The sequence below is a fragment of the Toxorhynchites rutilus genome, chromosome 2 (assembly GCF_029784135.1).
Source record: "Toxorhynchites rutilus septentrionalis strain SRP chromosome 2, ASM2978413v1, whole genome shotgun sequence".
In the NCBI taxonomy this organism is placed as follows: Eukaryota; Metazoa; Arthropoda; class Insecta; order Diptera; family Culicidae; genus Toxorhynchites; species Toxorhynchites rutilus.
Genome location: NC_073745.1, coordinates 160765872 through 160781042, shown reverse-complemented (window position 1 = coordinate 160781042; position 15171 = coordinate 160765872). Strand labels below are relative to the sequence as shown.

General features: G+C 40.4%; 2 protein-coding genes across 5 annotated transcripts in view; both read left to right on the top strand.

Annotated features, from left to right (window-relative positions):
* LOC129764741 (pyruvate carboxylase, mitochondrial) overlaps positions 1-6516 on the top strand; it is a 32294-nt gene extending 25778 nt beyond the window's left edge. For 3 of the 4 annotated variants that reach the window (XM_055764184.1, XM_055764186.1, XM_055764187.1), the window contains exons 5-10: positions 3470-3514; positions 4061-4458; positions 4527-4786; positions 4845-5874; positions 5938-6013; positions 6070-6516. In XM_055764184.1, the coding sequence (XP_055620159.1) occupies positions 3470-3514; positions 4061-4458; positions 4527-4786; positions 4845-5874; positions 5938-6013; positions 6070-6242 (1982 nt within the window). In that variant the 3' untranslated portion in view covers positions 6243-6516. The remainder of the gene's footprint in view (positions 1-3469; positions 3515-4060; positions 4459-4526; positions 4787-4844; positions 5875-5937; positions 6014-6069) is intronic. The other variant, XM_055764188.1, reaches the window with a different exon arrangement.
* Positions 6517-12189: 5673 nt separating this feature from the next.
* Positions 12190-13259, top strand: LOC129764742 (collagenase-like). The gene is made up of 3 exons (XM_055764189.1): positions 12190-12312; positions 12382-12838; positions 12894-13259. The coding sequence occupies exons 1-3, from the start codon at positions 12259-12261 to the stop codon at positions 13214-13216; spliced, it is 834 nt and encodes a 277-aa protein (XP_055620164.1). The 5' UTR covers positions 12190-12258; the 3' UTR covers positions 13217-13259.
* The last annotated feature ends 1912 nt before the right edge of the window (positions 13260-15171 follow it).

Here is a 15171-nt window from a genome sequence, read left to right as displayed (position 1 = left end):
ATACGCTAAAGGGTTAAGATGTCGTACACAAATTACGTAACGCATGAAAGGAAAGGGGTTGAAGTTTCGTTACCTTATGTGACATAGGGAGAATGGGGTAGCCGTAACGGAATGATGTGTGTTTTCTGAGCCAAGACGATAAAGTACGTGTTGTGATGGTCTAAACAGTAGTCGATAGGCGGCACCAATCAATGCATTTCAAACACCGCTTTAATCTTCCAGATCATGATTTTGTCGTGGCTGCTAAACATTATGTTATTCCATCGATTATCGCAGATGCATAGGAGAGCTAGGGCACTTTAAACATGCTGCAACAGTTGGATACAGTGATTCAACGTGCAGTTTGTTCAGGAAGGCGCTGTTCTTCGAACGCATGAGCTCGTTTTTTAAAAAAAGTTAGCCAACTCCCTGAATTCGAATTTATTCGGTATCAAAGACTAATTAAGCCAGTAATCATAATTAATATGGATGGGGATCCGGACTCTAGAATACGCGTGACCACAGTGCAAGTCGGTGGAAATTTCATTGACGAAAAATTCCCCCTACCAGAACAGGAATCGAACCCGTACCCCCGGCATATTAGGTGTGACGCTAGCCACTCGGTCACGGGAGCACAAGCAGTCGAGCAGCTTAGTAAGCAGAACATTGTAAGTCGTTATCCATCACTGACTATTTTGCCCCAAACAACGAAGTAATTTCTAAGCGAATTATTCGCTCAAATATTCGATTAATTCTGCTAGAATATGTGAACAGTCGTTCAAACTGACGATTTGTCAAAGATTTCAAGTCGAATAAACTAAATTTCACGGGAAATTCCTTAAATACGATGCGCACAAAATTACATCCGAATGGCTACCGAGATAGCGATTTCTGTTTTCATTTATTGTTACGATGTAAGGGTAAATCGAGGAAGTAACGTAACAAACGGATAAACCTATATTAAACAAATTAAAAAGTAGATGTACAATTGAATTCTACGTTCTCAGTCGACTGACTATTGTCAATGACGATGACGTTTCTCCTCAATCGCATCTGATCGGTTGACAGCTATTGGGTGACAGCCGTAAGCGTTGGAGCATAGGGTCGCATCCTAAAATTTATATTTCGAGCTATACAGTTCTACTGCAGTACAGGTTGACTCAAATATCATGGAATTTTTCAAATATAATATAACTATCAATACGGTGGAGGATCCGTCGTCCGTGGCGCGTGCCGTTGTTTACGAGACAATCAAGGTCTTCACCCAAACGCATCGGCAGACGCGGCACCGAAGAAGAAGTAGCAACCGCCGATGAAGACGATGACGTGCACAGGGTCCAAAAATTCGAATATTTCGCACTGTGAACATTCGAGAAATAGGAATATTCTTACGACGAAAAATACGACATTAAAATAAATAAGATAGGAATACTCTTACACTTAAATGGCTACTGAGTAATGTGCGATTCACATAGCACGTTACGGAGAAGAAAGTCTACGCTCCGTCAACGTCTCCACCAATTCACACATGCAGTCAATGCTTCCACCAGCACCGTCACGTCAAATGCCAAACGAATGATTTATTTAATTTTATTCATGGTGTCGCCACCTACAACATTTTTAAATTGCAATGCCCTCTTTCAAATCAGCATGCCTAGAATCAGTTCTAAATTTTGAAAAATTCAATAAGAATCATTGAATTCAATTATTTAAATGCTTAAACCCCGTAGTCCGACCCTTATGCAACAATAATAATAAATAGAATAATTCTTTCAACTAGTCGCGAATGATTTTCACTCCGAAATTTGGAGCTAAGAGATATGTTGGCATAAAAAGTACAGTTAGTTACTTATAAAGCGATATGGTGAGGCACCACTCAGTGTCCCATTGGAGTCGGTTTTGACCAGTAATTGGACATTTGCGACTGGTGGCGACTTTCAATGTGGGGCCATAATTTGGGCCCCGAACTCAATGTTTACAAAAATGTCTAGAGAGGTAACTAGAGGTAAAAATGTCTAATTAAACGTGTTGCATCACAGATCTGTTCAATTAGCTTAATGTCGATGTAGATGTAAATTAATGTACAACCAAATCAAAACAAAAACCGAGACTCAAAGCCCAAAACCAAAAACCAAACGAGCCGTCCGTTTCCGTCAATTATTCTTTTCTACAAACCCTGCCGGTCGTTTTCGTTGAACGTATGCTGACGGGTCGTTACGTTGCTGGTGTATTTGAATGTTTTCATGAGAATTGCATTGTAGAATCATTGACGTATCGTGACGTGACGGGACGTGAACGTGACGTGTATGTTGTATGTGAATCGCACTTAATATACAACAAAATTATCGCAAGATAAAAATGTACACGAATAAATTCGGCTCTGTTATAGCTGGATTGCTAAATGAGTCTAATAAAATAAACAGTTGGGATGAAAAAAAAAATCTATGGATCGAATGAATGGATTCGTTTGGGTTGTGGAAGCAGTCAATTACGTCGTCGTTCTGCAACCAAGCCAGCAACGTGATGTAAATCCACCGAATGATATTCGGATGGCGTTTCGTGTTCGAAACCAACCACACACCTTTGTTCGTCAAATTCGGGTCGAAAAAGGCATTCCCACGTACACCGCCAACGTACTTCAAAGTACACTACCTGTCTACGGATGCTTTCGAATACGTGGACCTACTGTCCCACCAATCGCTATATTCGTTCGGATGAGGATTATGTTATTGCCACCGTCCAGTTCGAGAGCACTATCCGGCACATCATAAATCAGTCCCTGGAAGCCCTAACAATTTCCTTCAAGCTCGTTTAAGCCAGACCACCCAAGGATGAAAACCTGCCTCAGGTGATTGAGCACATCAACACCACGTGACCTACCAAAAAACGTACATCACAGACCCGCACATTCAAGAGTTGTTCCAGCTTCATGATCTCTTCTCCGTCACCGTTGGCTGATTGATGATGGTTCTGCATAAAGGTCATCTCGGTACGTCTACTGGTCCCATATCGATAAGGACATTGAAAAGCTGATGTAGGCGTGCAACGAATTTTGGATTGTGACGAAGACGGATCGTCAAAACTCAACAATTTTCCTCAAATAATCACCGTATTCACATGATATGGTTCTGGTTCTCCTTCCCAAATTCAAATTACTACTTCGAGGTACCCGTTTTCATTCGATGAAGGACATAAATTTCGAATAATAAAGCGAAAACTAAGGCCGACTTCACAAAATGCGGTTGAAAAGCTTCAAATAAATAATTTTTTATTTATTTATTAATAATTTTTAATAAATAAAAATATGTTTGTATTTTATTGATCAACTCCCGGTACTTTTTAGCAGAATTTATAGAAAAATCTCATATAATACTGTGCTCTGTATACTGTGTGTTTCCACTAATTGGTAATGTTTTAATTCGTAGTATATCTTATGTTTTAAGACTAATTTTTGTGTTATGCCACACCCTATGACCGTGTTTCTTCACAGATCTCTCGCCAGAAGCACTTGCCGAGGAGGAGGAAGGCAAAAAAGGTATCTGAACGACAGTAACTAACAGGCAGTCGACATAATACAGCTCTCAAATATCATTGCATTGCAAATATCTTGATGGGACACTACAGAAGTTTTCTCAAATTCACCGAAAATATAAGTTCATGCTACTTATATCCTGTAAATTTGCTTCTCGTTTCTTTAGCTTTTAAGTTTGAGAATGATTTCTGATGGTTTGTCACGTCAATTTTTTAACTCAATACTTGACTAACATGTAGATGCATAGTGTATTAAAATCTGTAAATAACTCTGAAAGTGATAATACTTCGATCACGGTAATCGTGGTTAATCTGATGCTTTTCAAAATCCAAACAAATCTATTTGAATAACTGTACTTAATGTTTTCGAAAAAAAATCAGTTTAAGTTACCGTCGATTGAATGAAAATAATATCAAAAAATTCAAAAGTCTCGAGAGATTATAAAAGTCATCATTTGAAAATCGAGCTGACGAGCGCACCGTGAACACCGTGATCGAAGGGATCAGAAAATGTCCAAAGGTTCTAAAAAAAACTTCGCTTTCACTATAGTTACCGATCCACCACGCGGCTTCAAGGATATTTTGCGCGAGCAGGGACCGGAAGGATTTGCCAAAGCCGTACGATCTCAGAAGAATTTGCTGCTGATGGACACTACCTTCCGTGATGCGCATCAATCGCTTCTTGCCACCCGTGTACGGACGCATGATCTGTTGAAAATTTCACCATATGTGTCACATAAATTCAACAATCTTTACTCGCTGGAAAATTGGGGAGGAGCTACTTTTGATGTGGCGTTGCGATTCCTGCATGAATGTCCGTGGGAACGACTGGAGGATATGCGCAAGCAGATACCAAACATTCCATTCCAAATGCTGCTGCGTGGTGCAAATGCCGTTGGCTACACCAACTATCCGGATAACGTTGTACACAAGTTCTGTGAACTCTCGGTAACAATCTAGAGATAACCATGCATAATATATTTTCTGTTTTCCTAACCTGATTCTCCTGCATGCAGGTACAATGTGGCATGGACATTTTCCGTGTGTTCGACTCTCTCAACTATCTACCCAATTTGATTCTTGGAATGGATGCCGCTGGCAATGCTGGAGGAGTGGTCGAAGCTGCGATCTCTTACACTGGAGATGTGAGCGATCCGACCAAAACAAAGTACGATCTGAAGTACTATACGAATCTTGCTGATGAGCTGGTGAAGGCTGGAACGCATGTGCTTTGCATCAAGGATATGGCAGGACTACTTAAACCACAGGCAGCCAAGTAATTCACCGAACACTCATATTTCTCAGTAAATGCTAACTAACCGATTTACCAACAGGCTACTTATCACAGCTATCCGTGAAAAACATCCTGATGTTCCTATCCATATCCACACTCACGATACCTCGGGAGCAGGCGTGGCCTCGATGTTGGCATGTGCGGAAGCCGGTGCTGATGTAGTGGATTGTGCTGTAGACTCAATGTCTGGGATGACCTCCCAACCAAGCATGGGTGCGATTGTGGCCTCCTTGCAAGGAACACCGCTCGATACTGGTTTCAATTTACGGGATATAAGCGAATATTCTGCCTACTGGGAACAAACCAGAACTTTGTACGCTCCCTTCGAATGCACGTCAACAATGAAGTCTGGAAATGCGGATGTGTATCTGAACGAAATTCCCGGTGGCCAATATACTAACCTTCAATTCCAAGCATATTCATTAGGCCTGGGCGACTTCTTCGAAGACGTCAAAAAAGCTTATCGGGAAGCGAATCTACTACTTGGTGATATAATCAAAGTAACTCCTTCATCCAAAGTTGTTGGTGATTTGGCTCAATTTATGGTTCAGAATCATCTGACTGCCGAACAAGTAACCGAACGTGCCGAAGAACTTTCATTCCCGAAATCGGTTATCGAATTTCTACAAGGAGCTATCGGAACTCCTCACGGAGGGTTCCCGGAGCCATTCCGCTCGCGCGTACTCAAAGACATGCCACGCATCGAAGGCCGTCCAGGTGCTTCCCTGGCTCCACTCGATTTTGGCAAATTGAAAAAGGAACTCCAAGAATCTCATCACGACGTCTCGGACCGTGATGTCATGTCAGCTGCCTTATATCCTCAGGTTACAAACGATTTCCTTAACTTTAGAGACTCCTTTGGGCCCGTAGATAAGTTAGACACACGCGTATTCCTTACCGGACCGAAAGTCGGTGAAGAATTTGAAGTCACAATAGAAAAGGGTAAGACCCTAGGGTTCAAAACACTAGCCATGGCTGAAGATTTAACAGTTAATGGCGAACGTGAGGTCTTTTTCGAACTTAACGGCCAGCTCCGATCCGTTCTTATCCGTGACAAAGAGGCTGTCAAGGTATTGTGTTTGATGTGAAATAGAAAACGTAGATTTGTTCACAAATGAAAATTCGTTTTTCAGGAACTCCATATTCACCCCAAGGCAGCGAAGGGAAATAAGGATCAAGTGGGTGCTCCGATGCCAGGCGCAGTTATTGGTAAATATCATTTAATTTTCAATGTTGCCATTAGTAATGTATTTTCTCGTCCGCAGAAATCAAGGTAAAGGTTGGAGATCGTGTTGAAAAGGGCCAACCACTAGTAGTTCTATCCGCCATGAAAATGGAAATGGTTGTTCAATCCCCACGAGCTGGCGTAGTAAAGAGCCTGGACGTCAGCGATGGTATGAAGCTAGAGGGAGAGGATCTAATTCTAACGCTCGAATAGGTCGGATAGAGAACTTAGCCGTTCAAAATGGAATGGAAGTTCAATGGGAATCGTGCTCTCGATAATTGCACCTGTTGTTAGAACTTAAAAATGGGGAAAAGTGATAAAGGGTTTATCTTCTGTGAAAAAGCTAGAAAGTGAATATATACTTAAAGTTTCCGTCGTGTGTCTTTGTTCATGTTTTAAGCATATGCACGACTTTAGGTCTTTACATTTTTTTGCTACCAATGTTTTGAAAAATATTCAAATGTAATAAAAATGTATGCTTATTTTATGCGTATGTTTTTTTCGGTACATAAGATGTTGTTTCATTCTATTTCAGTATCATCGGTCTTAAATTTCTTGCCAGCGAGCGTTCTCTTCAGGTCTGCGAACAGAAAATAGTCGCTGGGGCCAGATCTGGAGAATACGGTGGATGCGAAAGCAATTCGAAGCCCAATTCATGCAATTTTGCCATCGTTTTCATTGATTTGTGATTTTTCCATTTTTTTCACAATAACAAAAGTTGCTTCACTCTCAATGCTCACTCTCAATCCTCACGAACCAATCGACCGATTGCTATCAAATTTTGACACGTATCCATTGAAAGATGGCGCTTTGTGATAGTCAAGTAGATTTTTGCAAGAGACGCCATCTAGACGTCAACCTTATGAACTTTTCAGCCGAACTGTTATTAATTATTCGTCAATGTCTGATGTGTAAATACATAAGAAGTAGACAACACCTAATCAGTTGAAGTTCTCAGCATGGACTTTAACGTCTCCTCCGATGAACCAGAGGACGACGAAACTCTGGAAGAGATAAATGTACTTCTGTAAGTTGATCGTACTATTATACTCTCTAGTACATCAAAACACACTTGACCATCACTGAGCAAACCTCAATGGTCTCTATACATAATAAAATGAACAGTAACCCTCGACAGGGCAGAGAGGGCAATGTGAACAATTTAAACGACGAAACAAACAACCATTCTATCATCGACATTACCACATTGGATAGCCGGGGCCCTGCCAGTGCGGAAGTCTTTGAGAAGCGGAACTGGCAGAAAACCCCCGACATCCATCGGAAACAAGCGAGACGGACAAGCGAGTTTTACCCCCGTATTCCTCGCAGGACAGCGAGGGAACCATAAATAAACTTACCGAAAACTAGACGGACAAGCGGGTTAAACTCTCGTATTCCTTGCAGGACAGCGTGGGACAAAAAAAGACAGACATAGTGGACAGTCGGAGCCCCTCCAGTGCGGAAGTTACAGACCAACCGGAAGTGGGGAACACCCTCCAGCGCCCGGTGGACATTCTTGATTTCCTTGAAATAAATTATCTTCGACGATCTGCGAGAATCGCGGGGCGGAATATCATTCCGCCAAACGCAACAGTTGACGCCAATGAATACGACCAATGGAGGGCAAAGATCGAAAATTACATAATACCAGTTGCTGGACCTTCACGAGTATCTCCCACTTTTATCGCGGCTCCCTCATCTCATAGACCCGTCTTGGTTTACTCCAAGACGGGTCTATGGTACTAGGTGAGGCCGTTTCGTCACTAAGTTGGTTAGGGGAGCGGTATATGAAAACAGTACGGAAGAAAGCAGAAGGGGAATTATTTCCTTGAAGCGTGAAAGAGACAGACTGATCACGAGCGAGCTCCGGCACAAGCGTATTGTGTTTTGTTTACAAACAAAACACAGTAGATTTCCAAGATGGCTGAAGAGTGGTTTTAGCAAGTTGGCCCACCTTAGGGTAGACTTCTACGCGTCTCGGTTTACTCCTCTCTCCGATTCACTCTCGTCTGACACACTCCATGTATTTTTCGCAGTGTTGTGTAGACAATCTCATCAGGAGGCCACTCGGGCAAGCGGGGATAGATATGGAAACGTGTGTGTGTTTAAAAATTGAAACAGAAGTTGGAAAATTAGTGAAGGAAATTAGTAGTATGGCAGAATAAGTGAAACTGAATGGGAGAGAACAAGAAATCAAACAAATGAGCAAGTAGTATTGTTACTCCGTCTGTACCAAGTAGCAATTTTCGATCACGGAGGAGACCTAGAACTGAGGACCTTCATGTTCCTATCCCTGGGGAAAATAAAGTAAATGAGGCAAGACGCACAATTTATGCTGATATGCTGGGGAGCGAGAGATCAACTCCAAAGCAATGAAAAAACAGAGAGCCCTGTAGTGATAGTTCGATCGAAGAATGTGAAACAATCGGCGATAACCACAAAGCAAAGTTTGAAAGAAAAAATCGATCGCTCCGCAAATCAAATCTAGATCAACATGTCAAAAGGGTCTACCTTCTTTGATCGATTCTCTTCACCGTCTTTCTCTTTCAATAACCACGGCCTTTCAGACAGATTTTGCTCCAGTTTTGCCATGTAGTTTGATAAACGAGGTCCCATTTCACACTCCTTGTCGTCGAACACATCAGGAAATCCTGTTACTACTGCTGAGTTATAAATGGAAGAGAATGTAGATCAAGAGAATCGATAAAAGAAGATATACCCTTTTGACATGTTGATCTAGAAATTAATGCTGTACGGGAGGGACGGGATGGCTCTGTCATTCTGGAAGCGAAAGCAGGGGGGAATGTTAACTCTTCAGTGAATTCGGTTAAGGAGAAATATGGGGAAGAATATGACGTCATAATTCCAAAACCAATGTGACCAAGGCTGAAAATTATAGGAGTGTCTGATGAAGAACAGTTGATCAAAGCTTTGGAGGAGCAGAACGATTTACCGAAGCGGTTTGAGTTCAAGTTGATAAAACGCTACAAAAATCACTCCTCATTCATTGTGGAATTGTGGAATTCTATGCCAAGAGTCACGAAACACTTCTCAATTTAGAGAGAGTGAATGTCGGTTGGGAACGATGTCAGGTTGCAGAGTATTTTGGAATCATACGGTGCTTTAAATGATGTGATTTCAATCACAAAAGCACGATTTGTACAAATTCTGAGACTTACGCAAAATACTATCATCCGGTGATCTATCTAAATTGTCATGGATTATCTACAAATTTCGTTGAAGTTCGTTTTCTTGTAGAAACTCTGAAACCCAAACTGGTTATGATCAATGAAACATAGAAGATGATTATTTCCAGATCAATGGATACAAAATAATAAGTTGCTACTCGGACTCAAAACATACCGGTGGAGTCATGATGTACGTTCATTCTAGCTTGAGACATCGACTAATCTTCAGAGAGCAAGCCAACAAAAACTGGATCGTGGCGATTTTGATCCTAGATAGTATGAAGCCCGGTCATCATGGAGTTTTATATCATTCATCGGGAGCAAGCGATTCGATATTCCTGCGAATTTTGGAGGATTCGTGGTTGGAAGAAATCGTTAATCTATCCAAATTCACACTACTTGCTGGCGATTTCAACATCAACTGGTTCAATTCACGAGATGCTTCCCAGTTAAAGCTTGTGGCTGAAGCGAAAGGACTCATGCAATAAGTCCAGCAATGCACACGTTATTTGAATTTATTAAGGGAAAAATTGTCAGAAGCAGTGAGTTTAAGCCACTTCCACGAGAAAGCTAGAGGCTTCATTGATGTAATGAAAATATGTGTTAATCAACTAGTGGTTGTCAAGTTTGTTAAATTGAAAAACACGAACAAGTGGTACACTGTAGTGTTACAGCGGATGAAGCGGAAACGAGATGCTACATATAGAAAATTCCTCCAACAACGCTCTGACAAACAAACATACAAAGTCCACCGCAACGAATATGCATGTACACTGAGGAGAACAAGGCATGAATACGTGCAGTAATCGATATAAGTAAACAAACATAACACCAAAAAGCTATGGAAGATCTTGAAAAAAATTATCAAACCTAAGCTAGTCCACCCTCAAGCTATTAGCTTTAATGGAGAAGAAGTTAGTGACGAGCAGGTCATTACTGAAAAGTTCAACGAATATTTTGTGAGTAGCATCGAAGATATCAGTGACTCAATAGATGAGGTGGAAGAACCTGTAGAACTGACAGAAAATTTCACTGGTAGTAAGCTGTCGAAGTTTCAATCAATCACTCTTGAAAAACTCAAAACGGTGGTGTGGTCGCTGGATGACAAATCAGGATCTGATGAGATCAATTCCAGAATCTTGAGAGATGCATTTGAAGCTATTAAAGTACCCCTGTTAAATATAATTGGCCTCTGGAAATGTGGAAAAAATTGGTGGTAGTGCCCATCGAGAATGTGAATGGAACAGTGAAAGCAGAAGAGCATCGCCCGATAAACATGCTTCCAACGTACGAAAAAGTGTTGGAGCTAATCGTCAAGGAACAGTTGCTGGAATACAATGTAGTAAATAACCTTCTAGTTCCTGAACAATCTGGATACCGTGAGCAACATTCTTGTGAAAGCGCTTCAAATCTAGTCCTTGTGAAATGGAAAGAGACCTTCGATAAGAAGCAAAATGTGATTGCGGTGTTTTTGGACTTGCAAAGGGCTTTCGATATCGATATCGAGAAGAAAACTACTGAACACTCTTACAAAGTATGGTATTACTGACACTGTTCTACAATGGTTTGTATCCTTCCTTGACAGCCGAACTCAAAGGACCAAGTACAATTATGTGATATCCAATACCAAAGAGACAAATATTGGTGTGCCTCAAGACAGTGTATTAGGTCTTCTTTTGTTTATTTTATACATTAACGACTTAAAGAGCATTCTAAAACACTGTGATATAAACCTATTTGCCGACGATACTGTGATATACATTTGTACCGAAAATGCTATTGCTGCTACTGAAAAACTGAACTGTGATCTCTCAAAAATTGCCAAATGGTTGAAATTAATGAAATTGAGGCTGAAAATTGACAAAACAAAATACATGTTAATTAGCAATAAGTCAGTGTATAGTGAAAGCGTGAATGTGACGATTGATGATCGTGTGTTAGAACGTTAGAAAGATGATAAACTAAGCTTCAAAAACCATATTGACCACACAGTGAAAAAAATTGCGAAGAAGTTTGGAGTACTCTGTTGACTAAAGCAAGATTTATCGCAGTGGAGTTTGATTCACTCGTACAAATCCCTGATATCCCCGCACATAGACTTCTTCCCTTCAATCTTGTATTTCGCCAATGATCAGCAAATGCGTCGCCTCCAGAAAATCCAAAACAAGATAATGCGAATAGTCGTGCAATGCGATCGAAGGACTCCTATTCTGTTGATGCTTCGAACTCTCTAATGGCTCTCAGTAAAGCAACGCGTGACGTATCTCACGCTGCTACTGATACACAAAATTGCGAAAGGTTCAGCTCCAGCATACTTGACGTCCAGGATAGTAAGAGGGAGAGACGTCTACCGATATAGTACAAGATCTGCTAATAACATCCGTACGACATCGTTTTTGCTAGCAATCACTCAGAATTCACTCAGAAAATGTAGCAACAGAATCGTTTTAATTATGGTACATTTTGAATTAGAGGCAGATTAAGGCGAACGGAGGCCAAAGCAATAATAGTTCATATCTCTGTTATATTTGAGATTCGATTTTTTTCCTTCGAATATAATCTTCCTTCACTTCTTGAAATATGCCAGTTGAAGTACCTAGTTCCTCCTATATTGTTTTGTATACAATTGTAATTATATAATTGTATATATTTTATCACTTTTCATTCTACCAACATCATTTCGTGGTAATCTTAGTCAGCAATAAGTTTCACGTTCACATTGTCATCCACGTTCATTCACTTGAACCATTGTGGATGACGGAAATTTATAGTGAATTCCGAAAATCGGGAAAACACAATTGAATTTAGCCCAGATCGAATTCACACTAAAGTTAATTGGAAACAAGTGTCTTTTCGTATCTTGGAAAACGAGACACAATTTTAGCATTTAATGAAGCAAAGATAAGATGGAGCAGAATGGGCAGACATCACAGGTGAATGCTATAAAAGTTATCGCATAAACATACGTTCGGATCAGTTGTACACATTTTGCATTAATTCGAACAAACATTACACTGGATACGTGCATTGCTCGTGAAAGCATGGGAATAAGTATATTTTTATGGGCTATGGTGGCAATTGCACATGCTGCAACTGTAAGTGGAAATTAGCTATCTACTAGTAACAATCAGGAGAGCCAAATTCACACTATGGTTTAATTAAAGCACGATGTAATTCCAGTTCCTAGAAAAGATGTTCCTGTTATCAACTCATTTAGCAAGGTGGTGAACGGACAGGCAGCGAACCATGCCCAATTTCCGTGGCAAGTATCAATCCGGGCTACCCTTAGCCATTCGGTAACCGTCTGTGGTGGCTCGCTTATCGCACCACAATGGGTTCTAACGGCTGCTCATTGCGCCAAAGATTATACTGCGTTTCAAATAGGATTTGGCTCTATATATCTCAATGTTCCCCGTCTTACCATGTCGACCGTGACGAAAGTTGTTCATCCCGGGTTTGATCCAGTCAGGCTAAATAATGATCTTGCCGTTATAAAGCTCCCTTCGCCTGTACCGTTCAGCAATGAAATTCAACCTGTACAATTACCACCCGTTTCTTACGCTACAAAAACGTTCCAAAATGTTTTAGGACGGGTTTCTGGCTTTGGTAGAACCTCCGATGGTAAGGGGATTTCCACATACAATTCATGGTTTTTGCAATATTCACTTCTTTTCAGCAATCCAATCCATTTCAAGCACATTAAAATTTGAAAATATGCGAATAATTTCGAATACAGAATGCGCCACTGTCTATGGGACGTCTGTTATCCAGAACTCTACTATGTGTGCTCTTGGCTGGGATCAAACGAACCAAAATGTTTGTCAAGGAGATTCTGGTGGCCCACTAGTTGTAAATGATAATGGAGTATACATTCAAATAGGGATCGTGTCGTTTGTCTCGAACCGTGGTTGCAGTACTGGTGATCCATCAGGATACATCCGAACAGCTTCATATCTCTATTGGATAGCTGAACAGACCGGTGTTAATCTTCGGAATTAGATTCCATGCAGCTGAACTACACATCTTAAATAAATAAATAAACCGCTGTCATTGGATTTTTCTATTCGAAAGCTATAGTGAAATATCACATACGAGGTTGGGCGCTCCCATACACATCTGATCTTCATTTTTGAACGATGATCAATTTGTTTTTCGATTCCATCTTTATGGTGACTTTCGATGACTCGAGCTAGGACTCGGCAAAGTCATATTCAACTGACGGGATTACGAAGAAATCCACCTTCGCATGGAAATGAGTTTTGGCTTCTTCCAGCAGTTTCTCCGTCAACATGATTCAACAGTCTCTATCTCATTACATTTTCCCCCTTCAAACGGAGTTCATTGCATATTGAATTTATTCGCCCAGACTGAATTCGTTTCTCTTTCTCATGTATCATGTACGGATGTATCGATGTTTGAGTTCACGGTGGTTAACAATGGAGCTGTCCATTAATGGTGTAACTACTTTTTGGCATCAGACATAATGTTTTCGTTTCACTTCATATGAACGTTAAAATAAGATTGTGTATGCGGGAAACGAGATTCAAGTCGGGTAGGGTAGTAGTGGTGGATTGAAGTCTGATTGAATGAAGAGGCATGAGGAGCCTTTGAGCCAGTAAGTGAGTAATCACACGTATATTTCTACATCCTTTCAGGCCTTCGTGATCTGCCTGTCGTCATGATTCTAAAGGCTGATTTAGACGATGCCAGTCAGCGCTCTAGTTGAAGTATCCAGTGAACAAAGAACAGACACTCTGTTCAAGTTACTTGTACCAGTATCGAACAAGTAATTGGCCTCTAACTTGAACAGAGTGTCTGTTCTCTATTCACTGGATACTTCAACTAGAGCGCTGACTGGCATCGTCTAAATCAGCCTTAAGTTTTCACCTGGTTTAGGTCAATCCCGAAGAGCAACTACGAAGATTGTTGAAAGAAACAACGAAACGAGGAAACAATCCGTGCATTGCTTTTCCACAAGTTCCTTTTTATGAAAAAATAAAGAAATAAATTTAGGTAAAAATAACACAAATCGATAAACATATTTCCTGAAATGTTCCAATCAGCTAAATGTACCGATCGGCGTCATTGTTTACGTTTGTGAAATGCCCATTCAGTACAAATTTAACCATGTATCGATATGCGTCGGAAGCTCAACAACCGTTATCCAGATTGAGATCCAAAATGGAAACTGGATGTGAAACATTTATTTTGATAAGTTTGAATGTTTAACAAAATCTGAGCTTTATTTCTTTCCGTTTCAACTAGGGCAGTACTAGTTTTGAAAATATGAAACATGATATTTTTGGGTTTAGATAGGACATGTTCAAAAAACCTTGAGAAAAAGACCAATGCTACTCGATTTTAAGGTACTTATTTGTTTCAAAACTTACTAGAAACCTTTAATCGAAATAATTTATACTCCAAACACTATTTCTGTTTTATTTATTGTTAATGCTATGATATCTTATAATTTACGTTATATCGAGGTTGCTTTATTCATCAAGACTAGTGTCAAATGAATTACCACAAATAAATACATAAATAAATAAATAAATAAATATCGAGGCATGACTGTATTTCTGTTCTTCGTTTTTCTTTGCTGTTAACAATGTGATGCTCCATAATTTATTTTTTCGCTTTCTCTCGAGACTACTTAATTTTTTAATTAATTCTTTAATCCTTATTTCAGTTTGAAATCACAAATCATATGGTCCAAAATAATGAAATACATTGTCGGTCCGATTGGTTTTGAAGAGGTTCTCTCGGTTGCATTCTCGGATTTCGCGCGGGAGGCTCTCCGCCGTCGCGATTAGGAATCTAAGGAATGTCTTTGCGGTGTGCCTGAAGGGGTGACCGGGAGGGCTCCTCTGGAACCAATCGGATCGGCGAAAAAATGTACACGCGGTGAATCATAGAACATATCGCCAGGACGATTGTTACTAGAGAGGTTTTCT